This window comes from Monoraphidium neglectum (genome assembly GCF_000611645.1).
Source record: "Monoraphidium neglectum strain SAG 48.87 unplaced genomic scaffold scaffold00234, whole genome shotgun sequence".
In the NCBI taxonomy this organism is placed as follows: Eukaryota; Viridiplantae; Chlorophyta; class Chlorophyceae; order Sphaeropleales; family Selenastraceae; genus Monoraphidium; species Monoraphidium neglectum.
Genome location: NW_014013394.1, coordinates 1 through 16,528, shown reverse-complemented (window position 1 = coordinate 16,528; position 16,528 = coordinate 1). Strand labels below are relative to the sequence as shown.

The 16,528-nt window shown below is 64.1% G+C and overlaps 6 protein-coding genes across 6 annotated transcripts in view; 3 read left to right on the top strand and 3 right to left on the bottom strand.

The window, feature by feature from the left end:
* The window catches only part of MNEG_2146 (hypothetical protein), a gene marked incomplete at both ends in the record, with an annotated part of 6,428 nt that extends 5,037 nt beyond the window's left edge, over window positions 1–1,391 (bottom strand). The window contains 4 exons of the mRNA XM_014049376.1: window positions 177–374; window positions 650–764; window positions 998–1,057; window positions 1,276–1,391. Coding sequence (XP_013904830.1) covers window positions 177–374; window positions 650–764; window positions 998–1,057; window positions 1,276–1,391 — 489 coding nt within the window. The remainder of the gene's footprint in view (window positions 1–176; window positions 375–649; window positions 765–997; window positions 1,058–1,275) is intronic.
* Window positions 1,392–2,097: 706 nt separating this feature from the next.
* On the top strand, window positions 2,098–3,376 carry MNEG_2145 (tRNA pseudouridine synthase A; the record flags this gene model as incomplete). The annotated part of the gene is made up of 2 exons (XM_014049375.1): window positions 2,098–2,198; window positions 2,890–3,376. 2 exons carry the CDS (start codon window positions 2,098–2,100, stop codon window positions 3,374–3,376), a joined length of 588 nt encoding a protein of 195 aa, XP_013904829.1.
* A 132-nt stretch (window positions 3,377–3,508) lies between these two features.
* On the top strand, window positions 3,509–4,532 carry MNEG_2144 (tRNA pseudouridine synthase A; the record flags this gene model as incomplete). Its single annotated transcript, XM_014049374.1, has 3 exons — window positions 3,509–3,802; window positions 4,036–4,135; window positions 4,345–4,532. 3 exons carry the CDS (start codon window positions 3,509–3,511, stop codon window positions 4,530–4,532), a joined length of 582 nt encoding a protein of 193 aa, XP_013904828.1.
* A 1,188-nt stretch (window positions 4,533–5,720) lies between these two features.
* On the top strand, window positions 5,721–8,621 carry MNEG_2143 (hypothetical protein; the record flags this gene model as incomplete). The annotated part of the gene is made up of 6 exons (XM_014049373.1): window positions 5,721–6,101; window positions 6,280–6,354; window positions 6,530–7,236; window positions 7,461–7,782; window positions 8,132–8,234; window positions 8,428–8,621. 6 exons carry the CDS (start codon window positions 5,721–5,723, stop codon window positions 8,619–8,621), a joined length of 1,782 nt encoding a protein of 593 aa, XP_013904827.1.
* Window positions 8,622–10,042: 1,421 nt separating this feature from the next.
* Window positions 10,043–11,218, bottom strand: MNEG_2142 (hypothetical protein; the record flags this gene model as incomplete). The annotated part of the gene is made up of 3 exons (XM_014049372.1): window positions 10,043–10,456; window positions 10,727–10,882; window positions 11,156–11,218. The coding sequence occupies 3 exons, from the start codon at window positions 11,216–11,218 to the stop codon at window positions 10,043–10,045; spliced, it is 633 nt and encodes a 210-aa protein (XP_013904826.1).
* Window positions 11,219–12,783: 1,565 nt separating this feature from the next.
* On the bottom strand, window positions 12,784–16,022 carry MNEG_2141 (WD repeat domain phosphoinositide-interacting protein 2; the record flags this gene model as incomplete). The annotated part of the gene is made up of 7 exons (XM_014049371.1): window positions 12,784–13,250; window positions 13,714–13,876; window positions 14,138–14,239; window positions 14,409–14,497; window positions 15,017–15,071; window positions 15,280–15,429; window positions 15,618–16,022. 7 exons carry the CDS (start codon window positions 16,020–16,022, stop codon window positions 12,784–12,786), a joined length of 1,431 nt encoding a protein of 476 aa, XP_013904825.1.
* Between the last annotated feature and the right edge of the window lie 506 nt (window positions 16,023–16,528).

Here is a 16,528-nt window from a genome sequence, read left to right as displayed (position 1 = left end):
GTGTGTGTGTGTGTGTGTGTGTGTGTGTGTGTGTGTGTGTGTGCACGCGTGTGTGCGCGTGTGCGCATGCATTCGAAGATGTATGGCAGAGGGGATGCACGGCGCATCAAGGGCGGCCCCGCGCAGTGGCCCCGCCCGCCGCAGTCCTCCAAACCCCGCGGATGGCGGCGCCTCACCGAGTCGTACGCGCGTATGAGCCCAAAGTCCTGCGCCCAGGCCTTGTTGCGCAGCACCGCAAATTGCTCCGCCGTCAGCAGGCTGGCGGACAGCAGCGCGTCGAGGCGCACCAGCAGGCTGCTGACCAGCGTGCGCAGCGCGCCGCCCTTCAGGGCCGGCAGAACGAGCCCCTCCTTGTGGGCGAGCTCGACCACCAGCTGCGGGGCCGGATGAAAGTTTGGGGGCCAGGCAGGGGTGGTCGCGTCAGTGGGTGCGAGGGGCGCCAGGGTGCGCGACGGGCGGGGGCGCGGGGCGCGGCGAGTTTGGGGTCGCGAATGCACCGGCGTGCAAGTGGTTGCGGCGGAGCAGGGTGGGCTGTGGCTGATGCATGCAGCAAGATGAAGCGGCCGCCGGCAGCCTCCTCAACATGCAAGGCGGCGCTCCAAAGCACGCAGCACGAGCGGCGGCGCCTGGTGACCCCCGGGCGGCTCACGTTCCAATTTTTGCCCGAGTTGTTGTCCCATGCCTCCCCCCAGCCGTGGCGCACGCCCTTGAAAACCAGCTGCACCTCCGCGTGGCTGGGGTTGGCCAGCTGGCTGGCTGGCAGGCTGGGGCGGAGAGGTTGCAGGAGGCGGGGGCCCGCGGCGGGTGGAGGGGCGGCAACGTGGCGTTGGCGGGAACGGTGTCGTCATCCCACAGCCGCGCAGGGCCGTTGCCGCTGACGTGGGCGACAAGCGTTAGGAACCAGTCTCAATCAAAGGGCCCCCAAATGCATTGTACGGTGTTTTATGAAGCAGTTCGCATGCATGCGGAGCTGGCGAGGCGCAAGTGGGGGCCTCACAAGTACACGCCCTCCCAGCGAGTGGGGTCTGCCTCGCTGCGGGTCAGCTGGACGTCCTGCCTGGAGTGGTCGGATCAACGCGTTGGTGCAGGCGTGACAAGACCCCAGAAGGGGGGCTGCTTTGGCCGCTACTGAAAGGCACTGCACTCTGATAGCGCCGGCAAAGTCTGGTGGCCCCACCCCCAACTCGATCCCGACACACACATGCAGGCGACTGCAAGGCTGCGCCGCTGCAGCTGGCCAGGCGCCGTTCCCGTGCCGCTGCATCCGATCCGCACTTGTCGAGCCAGCCGCTGTGGCCTGCGTGAGCGTAGATCAGGTCGCAGCTCTCCAGGGGCCGCCCTGTGCTGCAGTAGGCGATCTGTACCTTGTAGGCGGGCTGGTCAACGGCCATCGCAACGCACCCGCTGGTCGTGACCACGCCGCCGGGCTCAGGCTCCCGCGATACAGGCGGAGCAGCCTGCTGCTGGGGCTGCTGCTGCTGAAGGAACGCGCGGACAGCCAGGCAGCGGCGGGAGCGCCGCACGGGCGGGAGCGCCGGACGTGTTGGCTGGGACAGCAGCCCGCGCTGGGGGCGTGGCAACGCCTTGGGCTGCATCGTCGCCCGTATCATCCAGCTCATAAGTGATTTGTTCTGTCACACCGCTGCCGCCGGGACTCCACGCGGTTCTGCAACGCCCGTGTAGACAGTACAGCTCGTCCAGCGGGCGTGAAAATGTGAAGACCAAGACACAAGGCTGGAGGTTCTGTATATGTGCCTAATAGCGCGCAAAGAAGCTGCCGTCAGTAAAAACGACGAGCAGTTTGAATCGGCACGCACTGTCGAACCCTCGCGTGAGCAACTGCTTTTCAGCACAACTTCAACGCATTATACCAAGGAACCCTTTGCGACTTAAAGCCGATATCACTGCTTCAGCGACACGCACCCCAGATCGCGGCGCCATCCAGCTCTGCGCAGTGCCGCGACGGCGGCCGCCCTTATCTGACAAGCATTGCGCTGCTGTCCCTGTGGTGTCCAGCCCAGCACCCAGCTTGTCGTCACCAATTTATTTCTCACAAACAATATAGGGCGCAACACACGTTGTGCTTGGCCCCAGCGTATGACCAGCTCCGTCGCTGCGTGCGTGGCGGCGGGATGCTTGGCAGCAGCGGCGGCGGCGTTTGGGCACCTGGCCGGCTCGTGCGGCAGCATTGCACCGGCGTGGGGCGCATGGGCCCCGCTGGCGTGCAGGGCGGCATGTGTCGGCCTCATGCTGTCTACCAACACGGTGATGATGACCCTCTATGTGCGCAGCCTGCGTGGTCTGCCGTCGCTCCAAGCAACGGTCCTCAGCAACGCGGCCAACATTACGATCACTGTGAGCGGATTCAAATGCACGTGATGACACGTTGTTATGCGCGGCTCTCCGAGGCTGCAGCGGCGCCCCCGCGGCCTGCGGCGGCCCCCTCGAAAACGGGCAGCGCTTCCCCACCTTGCAGCTTGCAGGATGGGCCCGCAGGCTTGCATGAGGGCCGGCATACCTGCTGCCTGCCTGCCGCATTTGCTCATGCGTCCTCCCCCTGGTCTCAGGGACTGCTGGGCCACACGTTCTTTGGGGAGCGCCTGACGCGGCAGTGGCTGCTTGGCGTGGCAATCGTGATCTGCGGCCTCGTCCTCATCAGCAAGGCGGCAGCGCTCCCTGGGGTGCCGGACCAGCAGCCAAGCAAAGGGGCTGCGGCTACAGCAGAGCGGGCTGCCAAGCGGGATTGATTCGCCAGCCATGGCTGGACGCCTCACCGCAGAAGTCCCGCTCGCGGCATGGTGTATTAGATGCCAGTGGCGGCGGCGTCGCCTGCAGCACCCTCCGGGGATGGCCCAGCGGCGCCGCAACTCTGCACTGCCGCACAGCCAGGCGCGCCGCCAGCGCGGGCAGCAGCGCCGGCGCTGATGGCGGCACCCTGGGCGGCCTCGCCCGTGGCGCTGCTAGCGCAGGCGCCGCCGCCGCCGCGCCCGCCGCGGTGCCGCCGCCGCAGCTGGCGCCGGACATTGGCACCCACAGCTTCCGCCTGCTGATCGCGTACGACGGCACCGACTACAGCGGCTGGCAGCTGCAGCCGCACGCGCCCACCGTCCAGCTGCACCTCGAGCGCGCGCTGACCACGGTACTGCGGGAGCCGCGGGAGACGCTCTGCGTGATCGCGGCCGGCCGCACCGATGCGGGCGTGCACGCGGCCGGGCAGGTAGTGCAGTTCCGCACCAACAGGCCGCGGGCGGTCGACCCGGCGCGGCTGCCGAAGCGGCTCAACTCGCTGCTGCCGCACAACATCCGCGTGTCTGGGGCGGCGGCGACGGCGCCGGACTTCCTCGTCACCAGCTGCGCCACCGGCAAGGCGCGCTGACGCGAGGGTGCCTGGGCGGGGGGGACGCATGGCCTGGCAGCATGAGGCTTGGGGTTGCCCTTGGCTGGGGGTGCAGCGTTCGCATCCATCCATCGCCCCTCTCAAGGTGTACTTACCACCAACACACAGCGAATGCGTCCGATCAACCCTGCCTTCTACCTGGTCTCACCCCAATGTTCTGCTCAGGTGTACGTGTACGAGATCGACACCGCGCCCATCCACGACCCGCTGACCGTCCGCTACCGCATGCACTGCCCACGCGACCTGGACCTAGCCTCCATGCGCGCCGCCGCGGCGCTGCTGGTCGGGCGCCATGACTTCACGCAGTTCAGCAACGACACGGCCGAGCGGCTGCGGCGCAACCCCGTGAAGGACCTGCGGCGCCTGGACGTTTTGGAGTGCGCCGGCGGCGCCCTGAGGCTGGAGGTGGAGGGCAGCGGCTTCCTTTACAAGCAGGCGCGGCTCGGGCTTTGGGCTGCCCCAGGGGTCGGGGCTGTGCATGGAGGCGAGGGTAGGGGTGCTGGATGGGGACCCACCACCGCTTAACGGAGGGGAGGAGCCAGAAGGCTGCTGGCCTCGCCCATGCGCACGCGGGATTCGCTGGGCCGCGATCAGTCCATCAATCTGGCATCGCCACGTGGGGCTCTCGGCGACTGCAGGTCCGCCACATGGTGGGGGCGCTGGTGGCGGTCGGCAGCGGGAAGATGGGGCTGGCAGACATCTCACGGCGCCTGGAGCTGGGCAGCAGCGAGGCGCCAGGTGCACCTTGCGGCTCTGCTGACGCTGCAGGCCGGGGACACTGGCTTCGCCCGCATGCAGGCTTCTTGGTAGCAGCATGTTGACATGCAGCATCTCCCGCATGCGCGCACCTTGTGTTAGCCCATCACCTCTGCTTGTCGCGAGATCGCATGACCAGCCTTGCGCCTGCCCTCCCATCGCCGGCTTATCACGCGCACATGCAATAACAGGCGCCGGCGGCACGTGGCGCGGCTACAATGTCGTCCCTGGCAAGGGCCTGTGCCTGTTCCAGGTGCAGTATCCCATGGGGGTGGACGACCCGAGCCGGCTCCTGTTCCCGGACCTGCCGCACGACGAGCACGGCCGGCTGCTTGCGGCCGCGCCTGGCGCGTTGAGCGATGAAGACAGCTGTGACTGAGAGCTCGGCGGCCAAGGGGCTCGCGCTGAGCGGCCGTCGGCCAGTGGATTGGGCCGCTGGTGTGGGCTACAGGAAGGCTGCGTGAACGCGCTCCTGTGCTTTGCTCACACCTTGCCGATTAACGTGATTTGCGATGCAACATTGCACCTCTCAATTCAAGGGTATTTTTGCTGCTCACGCGCGGACACACAGCCTTTTCATGACTCTGTGATTGGCGGCTGCTGCACAGCGCCGTGATGCTGTCCAGCACCGGTCTAGGTCCACCCTTGTGCCGCATCCAAACAGCCAGTGCTGCAGGCTAGCAAGGCACCTATACTACCTGTGATGCATTTTCAAGCGATGCAAGCACTGTGAAGTTGCCCATTTGCCCCGTGGTGTGTGCACTCCGTCACTCACTGGGAGGCATGAGGAAGGGGGGTGGTGGTCGGTCAGGTGGTGCAGTGAACAGCAGATCCTAACACTAGGAGCTGGTGTCACTGGGCAGCACATGAGTAGAGAACCGCATAACAGTGAATGTTCAGCTGGAATAAGCAGTCACCAGTCGAACCCATCATAGCCCAGCGCCGACCACGCAAAAATCAAACTGCCGATTGCAACGCCCGAAAACGCGACAAACGGTGAGTGAAAGTGTAATTGAAGTGATCTCGGGCTACCCAGGTCTCGCGCACATGAGCGTGGCGGGGCCAGGGGTTGATCACCGCAGTACTTGTCTGATGCCCAGGACCAGCTCTGCCATGCTAAATCAGATTCAACAATTTAGGGTGCAATGATCACAGTCAGGCCTCACAGTGTAACCGGGCCGCTGCAGTGCGCTGCTGGTTGCTGGTGCACCAGCGTCATGCGCGTACTCACCCTCCGAGCTGCCACACAGCTTGAATTGTCAAAGTGTCACGGCCACAAGCGAGCATGCTGTAGGCCAGCAGCGCCGGAAACCCCGCACACACATGTACCTGACCACCGCCACGTGCACGCATGGCTGTCCTTGCGCGACACACAGAGGCTCACCCGCCTGACAAGCGCCGTCGCCGCGCGTCTCTCATGCTCCAAGCCTGACATCAACCCTCTGGTCTGCCACAGACGGCTGCAGCACGGAACAGTGCACAAGCTGTACCCACTAGACAGCACCTGCACCGGGCCCCTGTGCGGCAACCATCCCCCAACCGCCACCAACCGCAGACGCGCCCCGGAATGGTTTACTTGAGCCAGCTGGCCGTTCGGCCGGCCCGAAGGGCCAAGCGCGCCGCTGAGGCAGCGGCCGGCCGCCGCAGCCACGCGGAGCGGCGCGTGAATGTCAGCCCCAGGTCAGCGGCGCCCCAAGGCGAGGTCGAGCTGCATGCGCTGGACGCGTCCCATTTGCGGCGCGCGATCAGTGGCGCGTGGCGATTTGAGGGGCTGCTCGACCCCGCGGTTGCGGCGGCCGCGCTGCAGATTGCCGTCGACCGCTTCCCCCTGGTCGCCGGCTGGCTTGAGCGCCACGGGACGGGGGGGCTGGCGCTGCGCTGGGACGCGGACGCGGATGGCCGCGGCGCGGCGTGGTACGAGGCCATCGCGCCTGGCTCGCCGCCGGAGGTATGCGGCTGGGGGCGCGCTCGCCCACTTCTGCGCTGCCCAGGGTGTGGCAGTTGATGACCTCCCAGCACGTGCTCTTGCAGGCGTTTCCTTTCAGCGCTGCTAATTGCAGGCTGACATCCACCCTCTCCACCCCTATGTCGCCCACCCTCACGCACTTCGTTGGGCACCTCTTCAGGTGACAGATGACGTCCTGCTCTACGAAACACAGTGCCTGCCCACCATGAAGCGCCACTGTCTGCTGGCCGCCAAGGTGGGGCGTGCTGCAACGCTGATCGACTGCAACCCAAACCCAGAGACCAGGCCTGCACGCTCATCTGCCGTCCGTACCCTCCCCATCCAGCTCGCCCCGCTCATAGCGGGGGCCGGCCCACACCCGAGCCACGATGGTCCTAAGCCGCCTCGCACCCTCTATCCCCGCGCCGCAGGTCACGCAATTTCCTGATGCCAACGCGACCCTGATGGTCATCACCATAGACCATGTGGTGGCGGATTACAAGTCCTTCCTGGACTTCCTATCCGCCTGGTCTGACGAGTGCGAAGCTATCGCGGCCGCGAGCCGTGGCGTCGGCGCCGCTCCATGCGCAAAGTGGGGCGCCAGGCCGGCGCCGGTGTGGGACCGCTCTCTGCTGGTCGACCTCTCCCCGCCGGTCAGCCGTGCCTCAAGCAGCAGCGGCAGCGGCAGCAGCGGCTCGAGGGACGGGACGCGAACGCCCCCCCAGGCGGCGAGCGAGGGCGGCAGCAGCGGGGTTGCGGACAACGGCGTCAGCAGCAGCGGCAGCGGCAGCACGGACGGGAGCTCTGCTGTTGCGCGCGCCGGCAAGGACAGCGCCTTCTGGGAGGGGGAGCCCGTGTGGCATGTCGACGTCCTCAGCCGCCGCCAGAACGTCCTCATGCTCGGCAAGGGGCTGCTGGGCATGGCCGGCTGCGAGAGCCGCTCTTGGGTGCTGCCGCGCGCCGCGATAGACGGCTTGAAGGCGCGCCTGAGCGGGGCCGCCGGCGGCGGTGCCGCTGTCCAGCCGACGACGAACGACGTCCTTAGCGCCTTGGTGGCGGCGAGCGTCGCCTGGGTGAGCCCCGGCAAGGTGGCGCGGCGCGGGGGCCTCAATGCACACGTCGTCGTCAACTCACGCGGGTGAGCAGGCGCTGCTGGCTCAGTGCCGGGGGAGAGGCGGCCCACGGATGGGGGGTAAAGAAAGCCCACCCGGCCAACGCCGCTCTGCACAGCCACTCCTGCAATGCGTGAGCCGCTGCTGCCAGCCGAGGTGGCGGCCGCTGTGTGTTGATGATTGGCATCCTGCCTGTCTGTCTTGGCGCGCAGCGTTCAGATCTTCCAGTATCTGCACCCGCTCCCTCCAGGCGCTTTGGCCATGCAGCGGGCGACGACTTCTTTGGCAACACGTCTCTCCTGGTCCCAGTGTGGTGCCCCGCCGCCCTGCTGCCGGCGGCCGACGCGCCGTCGCCAGAGCCCTCCGCGGCTCTCGCCGCCCACATCCACTCTGCCCTGCGCGAAGAGCTGTCCGCGCCGGCCGGCCTGATGCGGCGGCGGTACGAGTGGATGGCAGCTGCGCAAGGCGCGGGCGTGGGTGGCGCTGTGAGGTCGTGCGAGGCGGCGGCGCTGCTGGAGGGGGATGTGTGCATCGACAACGTCAGCAAATATGACGAGGTGTTCTCTGTCAAGGTGGGTGTTGTTGGTGTGTGTGCGTGTGTGTGTGCATTCGTGCGTGTATGTGTGCGTTTATGTGCGTGTGTATGTATGTGTGTGTGTGCAGTTGGCTGCGCCATCATGCGTGTCCCATGATGTGCAGCCGCATCATGTGGTTCCATACGCACCTGCACACTTCTGGCGACTTTGCCGCACATCCCCTCTGGTGGGTCGCAGTGGTGCAGGTGTGATCCTCCTGGACATATCTGCAGTTTTCTTGCCTCACAGCCTTTCAGCCTCCCCTCCCTCCCTGCGGCCCCCCCAATGCGTCGCCGCACAACTCTTTTCCAACCCCTGCTGCTCCCCCCCGCTTGCCACGTCGCAGTTTGGCGGCGCTGCCCCAGCCTCGTCCAACTCAATGAGGTTCCTGGCCTGCCCCCGCCTGGCCTGGGTCACGGCTGCGGGCCCAACCGGCCATCCTGCTGACGGTGACCGGCTGCCCCACACACCCCTGACGGCTTGAAAAACTCGCTACACAGGCTGCGGGTCTTCGTATGTTATGGGCCCTGCTGGCGCCATGGACGCCAGCAATTGGACCTGCTGCACCTCACGCGCTGCAGTGGCACACCACACCCAGACACGCGCTTGCTGACACCCTCTGCTTTTGCGGGCATCCCCCAGGCAGCTCCCACGGCGACCTGCGCGTGTCACTGGCCCTCAAGCGCAAGAAGTGGGCACGCCTGGCGCCCTGGTGGAAGGCGATGGGACTGCGCCAGGTGGGAGCACTGGGAACCTTGGACGTGATGATCTACCATCCCACTAGCCTGCGAAACCTGGTGTCCGAGGTCACGCGCACGCCTGTCATGGGGCTGTGACGTGGTACCTCAGGAGGCCCCGGCGGTGACAGCGCCTGGTTGCCTGAGCCCCCCCATAGGTGCTGGGGTCACAAAAAGACAAGGCCCCAGCACATGCATTGCCAATCAAGCCTCATTAACATTTGATCTCTTCATTTGTTAGCGCTTGCCTAGCAGCGCAGCCGCTCGGCCTCTGGCTCTTGATGCACGGCCCAATTGACCAATCCGTCGCCTCGCACGTGGTGGTCAGTGCACTTTGCTGATGCTGCAAATTTAATACACGTTCGCTCGATCCACTTCAAACATTTTATTGAGCACGCGCTTTCGCACGCACCACACTGGATATTTGGAAGCGTCATCTCATGACTGCATCTTTTGGTGCTGCATCACCGTGCGCCCTGTGGGGCCCCACAGCGAGCTCATTGCCTCTGCACCTTCTGGTCAAAGCCAGGTGTAGGGGCTCGCGAGCAGGGGCAGGTGCCCCTCCTACGCCTGCTGCTGAGTGTTGTTGCTTCTGCTCGACCCGTCTCATGCATGGCGTTGCAACCGTCATGCGCTCACTTGTCATTGGCTTCTGCACAATTCAAACGTCCTGAAGGCGGAAGGTTTTGGGAAGTTTCGACACGTATTGTCCATCAGGACCAGCAGCCTTAGTGCTGCAGCGCAGGCCGCCACAGGTGGCTACGCTCTGGCGCATACATATTAACGCACACACGGGGACGTCGCAGACCGCGGTGGGAAATGTTGAATGGTCGCGCCATCCACCTGCTTTCTTTTGTTGGCGCTCAGAGAAACGCGCTTACAAGCTGGCTTCACAGCACAAGGAGGCGACTTTCATATTGGACATTTTTAGGGCCACAGTATTACAACCTGCTGCTTTACATACACCACATCTCATTGTCTGGCAGTCGTGTGGCCTTCTGCGCCACCTGCTGAGTGCTGAAAACACTTTGACTTCGACGGTCGACCCTTGTCACCTGCTTCTGTCTGCAAACAATAACATATACCTGATGATTAGGTCTTCCCATGGCACCAGAGTAATGTGCTGCATGGATGGCCCACAGAGTGCATGGGGCCCCATCCTCACAAGTGTGAGGCGCGGAGGGACTGATTGCGAGTCTGAGGCGTTGCAGCTGCTGTTGACAGATCACCTGGACCCTGCAGCCTCCGCTGCGGCAATGCTGCTGTAGATGGTGTACCCTTGCCGGACACGCACGGCAGGTCGCGGGTCGGCAGCGTGCGTTCTTCCAAGGCGTTCACGCACTGTGCCAGCCCTGGCAGGTGAGACGTCACTTGCGAGCCATGCCCAGCCCAGCGCGCATTCCACAGCCCCCGCTCGTACATGCCTTTTCCAACACCCTCCGTTGCCACATTCGTGTCCACCCGCCTTACATCAGTGCTGAACCGACCTAATGCATGCCTGAAAAACGCTGCCGCCACGTCTACGCGCGCCGGGCTGGCTTGCGGCCCCGCGCAGCCCCACCGGCCGGCCCCTCGCCCTCCACCACCGCCGCGCCCGCGCCGTTGCGTGCCTTGCTGTGTTTGGTCCCTTTGCCGGCCTGCTTGAGTGCTTTGTACACACAAAAAGCCCCCGTCCCGCCGACGACGCTGGCCGTTGCAAGCAGCAGCTGCCACTTGACCGCGCTGGCGATGACCACCCACCCAGCAACGTCCTTCCTTGGACTTGACAGCAGGGCGAGCATTAGGAAGTTCTCGGCCGCGTCGGCGATGGCAGTGGCGACGGGTACAAGGTTAAGCAGGTGCATCACCTGGGGCGCGTCGATGACGGACAGGCTGACGCTAAGCAGGGAGGCAAAAAGCACGGCGTAGGCGCCCGAGTAGAGGAAATCGGTCACCTGGGGCCCGCAATGCACAAAGTTGGTGTTGAAAGGGTGGTCCTGAGTGGTGAGAGGGGGCCCGACTTTCGGGTGGGCCGCAGGGCAGCTAACGCCTCAGCTGATGACGTGGCGGCGGCCACGCGAATCAAGCCCTGCAGCGAACCCGCATTCGAGAGATTCTGATGAGAGAGCGCGCCGCCACACTCGACCTCTGCGGCGCCGTCCCACTGCGGCGCCACCCTGCCAGGGCCCCTGCGCCCTCCTGCTTTGCTTCCCTGCCGTGCCCACCTCCAGCATGACGGCTGTCATGCGCGCCTCTGTGCCGTACCCCTTCATAACGGCAAGCGCCTCATCTGCCGTGTAGCCGTTTGGCCGGTAGTCCAAGGGCGGCTCCAGCTCTGGCGCCAGGGAGGCTAGCCGCAGCTTGAGGCACAGGATAGATGCCTGTGCAAATGTTTCAGGTTGCTTGTCTGAAATGCAGTGCGTTTTGCCCCATTGCACACAGACAATCATATGGGGTGGCTGGTCACTTGCTGTTCAGAGGGCTGGCTGTAAAAACAGGAGGTTGATGGATGAATGTTGCTGGTATGTATCAGGCCAGCGTCGCACTCAAGAGCAACTTCAGCGGCGTCCGCGCTGCTGCTTGGTGCGTGCATCCTGATGCATGGCAAGCGCTGCAGTGGATGGTGTGGCGCGACTTCGCGTGCTGTCGCCCACCTGCAGCACGAAAAAGACTGCCAGGTTCGACCAAAATCTCTTCCATGCTGCCTTCTTACGCATCCATCTCGAAACGGCGAACAGCATGTTGTTGCAATGAATTCAGCAAAACGAACCGCTGAAAGGACAAGGTTGCCGGTGACTGCATCATGGCATGTGTGTGCCTGCTCGAGGCACATATATACGCCATGCTTGCTTGCGCACACATCGGCAGCGCACCCATCACCGTCACCCACCCGCCCAGGCACGCAGCAGCAGTTACACCATGGCAAGGGGTTGAGTGGTATCTCTTTTGTCTAGATGACCCGCTTCTCCTCTATGATGAACCTATCGTGCGCTCTTATTGCAATACGGCGGACAAATTGAGCGGCGGTGCATGGGCGGCGGTCCAGGGAAGGGGCGGACACAAAGGTGACGCTTTTGGGGGCTGATGCGGCGGGGCGCAGCTTGAGTGGATGAGTGGCGGGCAGGGCAACGCCGCTACCCTGAAGTGCCGCTGCTGTGGATCAAAGAAGTCAGCAGATGCGTGTGGCTATTCTGTGGGGCAGGTTTGCTCATGCCTGTTCTCCTGCAGGTGCTGCTGCGATTGTTGGGTTGGCTCACTGTGTGGTGGTCCAGACTCGTTGCGATCTGTTTGTGCGGCTATCGGTTCTAAGCGCCACTGTGGTGCGAGCGCTCGAGGGTCCAGCAGCGGGGCGCTGGGACGTGGCATGCTGCTCTGATCCCGTCTGAGCTTGCCAAAGTCAGCTGACTCCAAGACTCACACGCACCCCACATTGTCAGTAGCCAGCCATTCCATTGAAGTATCGCACAGGATTTGCCACCTAACGCTGCAGCACTGCATTCCGGGTCCAGTTGCGCCCAGCGCCTGCTGCGTGCAACAGCTATCAAGAACAGCTGACACAGGTGCATACTCACCGCCATGCCCGCCCACAGGGCCGTCCGTCCGATGGGCTTTCGCCATGTGAACTTTCCACCCCAAACCCGGCAGTGTGGCGCAGGTCAGCCTTGGCTTATCCCATTGTGTCATTATCTTCAGCCTTTGGCCCTGCAGCCGGTTTGATAAAGCCTCAGGTGGCACCAAGTCGGCTGCTTGGTCGGTAGCACAGTCACGCTCGTCAGCTAGGGGCTCGCTTGGGCTGTCCTCGTCAGCAGAAGCAACTAAAAGCCCCGACATCGCAGGCTGACGCCATTTGACCTGACACAGCGAGCACAGCGCCTCTTCAGTCTGCGCATCCCTCACAAATACATTCTTTGCGAGGGGTTTATGCACACCGGCATCTGCCGGATGACAGCTGCCAGGGGCGGATGCTGTCCTTCAAAGGAAGAAACATGCATGGTTACTGTTTGGTGTGAGTGCAGCATTGAATTATTGAGTGGTGTTTGGCGCACGGTGTCTCAACAAAAGTTGTTGTGCACGATATTTCCAACCAAACGCACACAGCTGTTACGCTCATGCTGCTGTGCACACATTGAAAATGTATGAGCAGCACGGCCGCCAGAACAGACATATCAAAAGCACACCACGAGGGACGACTCATTAGCAGGTCAGTCCCAGCCCAGACCACACCAGCCAACTAAAACTCGGCGCGGCTCGGCGCAGCTCAACAGGACCCGCTGAACTGTGCTCACAGAACAAACTTGAAACTCTCCAGCAGCGACGCGCGCGCGTCCACGCCGTACCGCTCCGCGTTGATGCCCGCGCTCAGGTGCCCCCCAGTCACGGTGTCAAACTCCCAGCCGCTGACCTTGCCCAGCCACTCCCGCGCCGCGTCGCGCTTCAGCAGCATCTGCAGGAAGGCGACGGGGCAGCCGACGCGCTTCCGGATCCCCACCAGGTCCCCGATTTTCCGCTGCAGCGGCGTCGGCATCCCCTCCTCCTCGAACGCCCCGAAGAACAGGTCGCCGCTGAAGACCGCGCCCGCGTGCTTGGCGCAGAGCACGGCCTCCTTGAACAGGCCGAGGGGCCCGACGAACAGGGCGAAGTCGACCTCGTCCCCCAGGGCCTGCGTCATGGCGGGGCCAATCTCCTTGACATTGGGGCCAGCCGAGATCTTGGCGTCGCCGATGCCCGGCAGGTTGACCTCGGTCAGACCTGCGGCGTGTGCATATTAGGTTGTGTGTTTGCGTGTGTCTGAGGGATGCTGCGTACTTGGATATTTGGGTGTGCGCATATGCGTATGTGTGTGTGTGCACGTGCGTGTGTGTGTGGATGCGTGTGCACGCGTGTGTGTGTGTGAGTGTGTGTGCGTTGTGTGTGTGTGTGTGTAGTGTGTATGTGTGTGTATGTCTGTGTCTGTGCACGTGCGAGTGTGTGTTCTATGTGTGCACGTGTGCCATGCACATGTTGATCAAAAGGGAACCAAGGGGCCTGTGCTAGAGCATGCGAGGCAGTACAGGCCAGACTGCTTTAGCTCAAAGCTCAGGCTTGAACGTACGAAAACAGGGCCGCTTGCAAATCCACCACCCTGACACGCAAGCCTGCCACGCTCATGGCACTACCAAACGTCAAGGCCCTACGCTGCCCGGCCAGCCGCGTGCCCCTCCGCGCCGCTCACCGGGGCACACCCAAACGGTCGCGTCGGGGTGATGGCTGGCAAAGGCGTTGACGTAGAGCCAGTGCTCCGGCGACAGGGATGGCGCCACTATGTGCTCCACCCTGCCGGGCAGGGAGGCCACCTGGTCCAGCATCTCCGGGGTTGGCGCCACGGGGGCGTAGACCTGTCGCGAGGTTTTGGGAGGTGCCCAGTCAGGGCACGCAAGCCTGATGGCGAGGAAGGGGACGCCACTGCAGATTTGAGCGCTCGCGGCGTTGACATCGTCGAACGTGTGCTGCTTTGTTCGCATCCAAGTCAGTTGGGTCCATGGCAAGGCAACTTACGCAATGGAACCAGCGTTGCTGCTGTATGCTGCAGGTGTCCCGGCAGCAGCTGCATCATTGGCAGGGGTACAACCAGCCCCACCACGCCGCTGCGCACGCACCAGCAGGCCGCCGCTCTGAAGCTTTGCCACAGAGCAGTTCAGGCAGATGGACTTGGCACCCTCCTCTGGGAAATCCTGCCGCAGTGCCCACAGCTTGCCTTCCTGGGGTTTTGTGGGTGGTAAAGAAGGGGGGGGGGCAGGACTGGCACATCACATGTCGGGTGCACTGCAGAATGACAGGTCCTGCACACCCACATACGTGCGGAGGCGGCCACTGAAGCAGGCACATGCCGTGCCCGTATGTGATGTATGCGTGGAGGGCGTACCGCACCTTGATTGTGACGAGCTGTGTGTTTTTGACGCCCGTGGGAGGCAGCGGGCCATTGAACTTGCGCCGCTCGTCAGAGGCCACCAGCGTTTCTGCGGCGGCACGCACGCGCAGCCGTGCGTGGCCCCGATTCCCACGCATTTGGCATGATGCCACGCTCGTCTTTGCATTGCGCCCACTACTGGGTAGTTGGCTGCGAGAGTGGAGCGCCATTGGGATCGCGGCTGCAAAGCTCGGCCTACAGTACACGTAATTGCTCGTTTACAAGCGCACTGATGCCATTACACCGTACATTGGGATGCAAATGAGTTGCGCCACACATCGTCAGGGCGGCGATGCAGTTGCACACACCAGTCGTAGCACGCGCAGCGTGGGATCGGGGTGCCTCGGCGCGCATACCGCAGTTCGCTGGCGTTGGATGAGGAAAACATGTACACATACAAAGAGCACAAGCAATATACAATGTAGGTCTGCGGAGCAGCGGATCGCGCACAGTGCGGAGCCAGGCGCGCGCGGTCGCCACCACCAGGAGTGTCAACCCAGGCCTGCGCTCCCCAGCAACGCCCACTCGCCCGCTAGCGAACAGCTGGGCCCTCGAGGATCGGCCAGACCCTCTATTGCATAATCGTAGAGAAGGCCCTCTGACGTCGCCACAAGCAGAGATATCTGGGGTCGGAAGCGCAGGGGGGGAGGGGAGCCCGCATCTCAGCTGGTGGCGCTCTGATTGAAGTGCCTGCAGACGTGAGCCCGACTGGCGGACCGCACACGCAGATACCATATTCTGACCACGCAGATCGGCTGCATGGCCACAATACGCATGCTGTACACGGGTGTTGCGCCAAGAGCTGCCCCAAGGGGCCCGCCGCCCGCTCACCGCGCCCCCGAAAGCGTGCGAGGCCGACAGGCTGCCCGTGGACGCGCCGCCCCCTTCCCCGCCGCCGCTGCTCGGCCTCTGCAGCGCGCAGATGCTGGCCGCGCCGTGGCAAGGCAGCCGAACGGTCGCAATGTTGCGCACAGGGTCCACCTGCAAGGGTGGCCAGTGGACCCGGAGAGGGGGAAAGGTTCCGTTCCAGACCCAACAAACAGCAAAGCACCTGGGCAAGCCCTGATGCCAGGCAGGGCTCGTGCAAGGCCACACGCACCCCTCACCCCCGTCCCTGTTCGCATAGCAATTGACACCCAAAAACCCACGCGCCCGCCGCGCGTACGCACCATGTCAGTCACCGGCAGCTTGACGACCGCCGACAGCAGCCCCGCCGCCATCGACGCCGCTGCCATAGCGGGGTGCCGCTCCGCCGCCTCCAGCCGGAACAGGTGCACCGTCCCGTGGCTGCTCGCCGCCGCCAGCAGCCGCGGCTCCACGCCCGGCGGGCTGAACGCCAGGCAGTGGACCGTCGCCGCCGTGGAGCCGCGGCGGAAGCTGAATATGCGGCTGGCGCCCGGCTGGATCGCGTGGACGCGCACGACGGTGCCCGTGCTGGAAGCCGTGGCCAGCAGGCTGCCGTCCTGGCTCCACGCGATGGCGGCGAGGGGCGCCTTGTGGGCGCTGATCTCCACCAGCGCGTTGCCGCCGTCGGCGGCCAGGTCGTACACCTGTGTGCGCAGATGTGAGAGCATGTGTGTTGAGGGTGGTGCACGCATGTGAGCATAAAAGAAGGTGCATGTGTGCATCTTTGTGTAGATTGGGTTGTGTGGGGTGTGTGTGTGTGCGTGCGTGCGTGCGTGCGTGCATGCATGCGCAAATGGGGAAGAGGGGGCAGGCACATGCAGCAGCATTGATGATTGCTGCACAATTCTTCTCTTGGCGTGCGCGCCCAGCAGGGGCAGCGAGCGCCCACGGGCGGCCCTGATGCGTAGATGCAACGCCACTGCCTGCGCCGCGTGGTGGGCGGGCGGCCCACATACGCCGCACCTGCAGCGTGCCCGCAGTGCTGCTGGATGGCAGCGCAAGCAGGCACGGGTCCCCGGGCTCGGCAGCCGGCGTGAGCGCGGCGAGGCCGCGCGGGTTGGGGGCCGTCTCCAGGGAGCGCAGGTGCTCAAGTGACTGCAGTGCGTACACATTGGTGCGGCGCTCCAGGACCACCACCAGCCTGGTGGGGGGGGGGGTCGGCGGTGTGTATGAG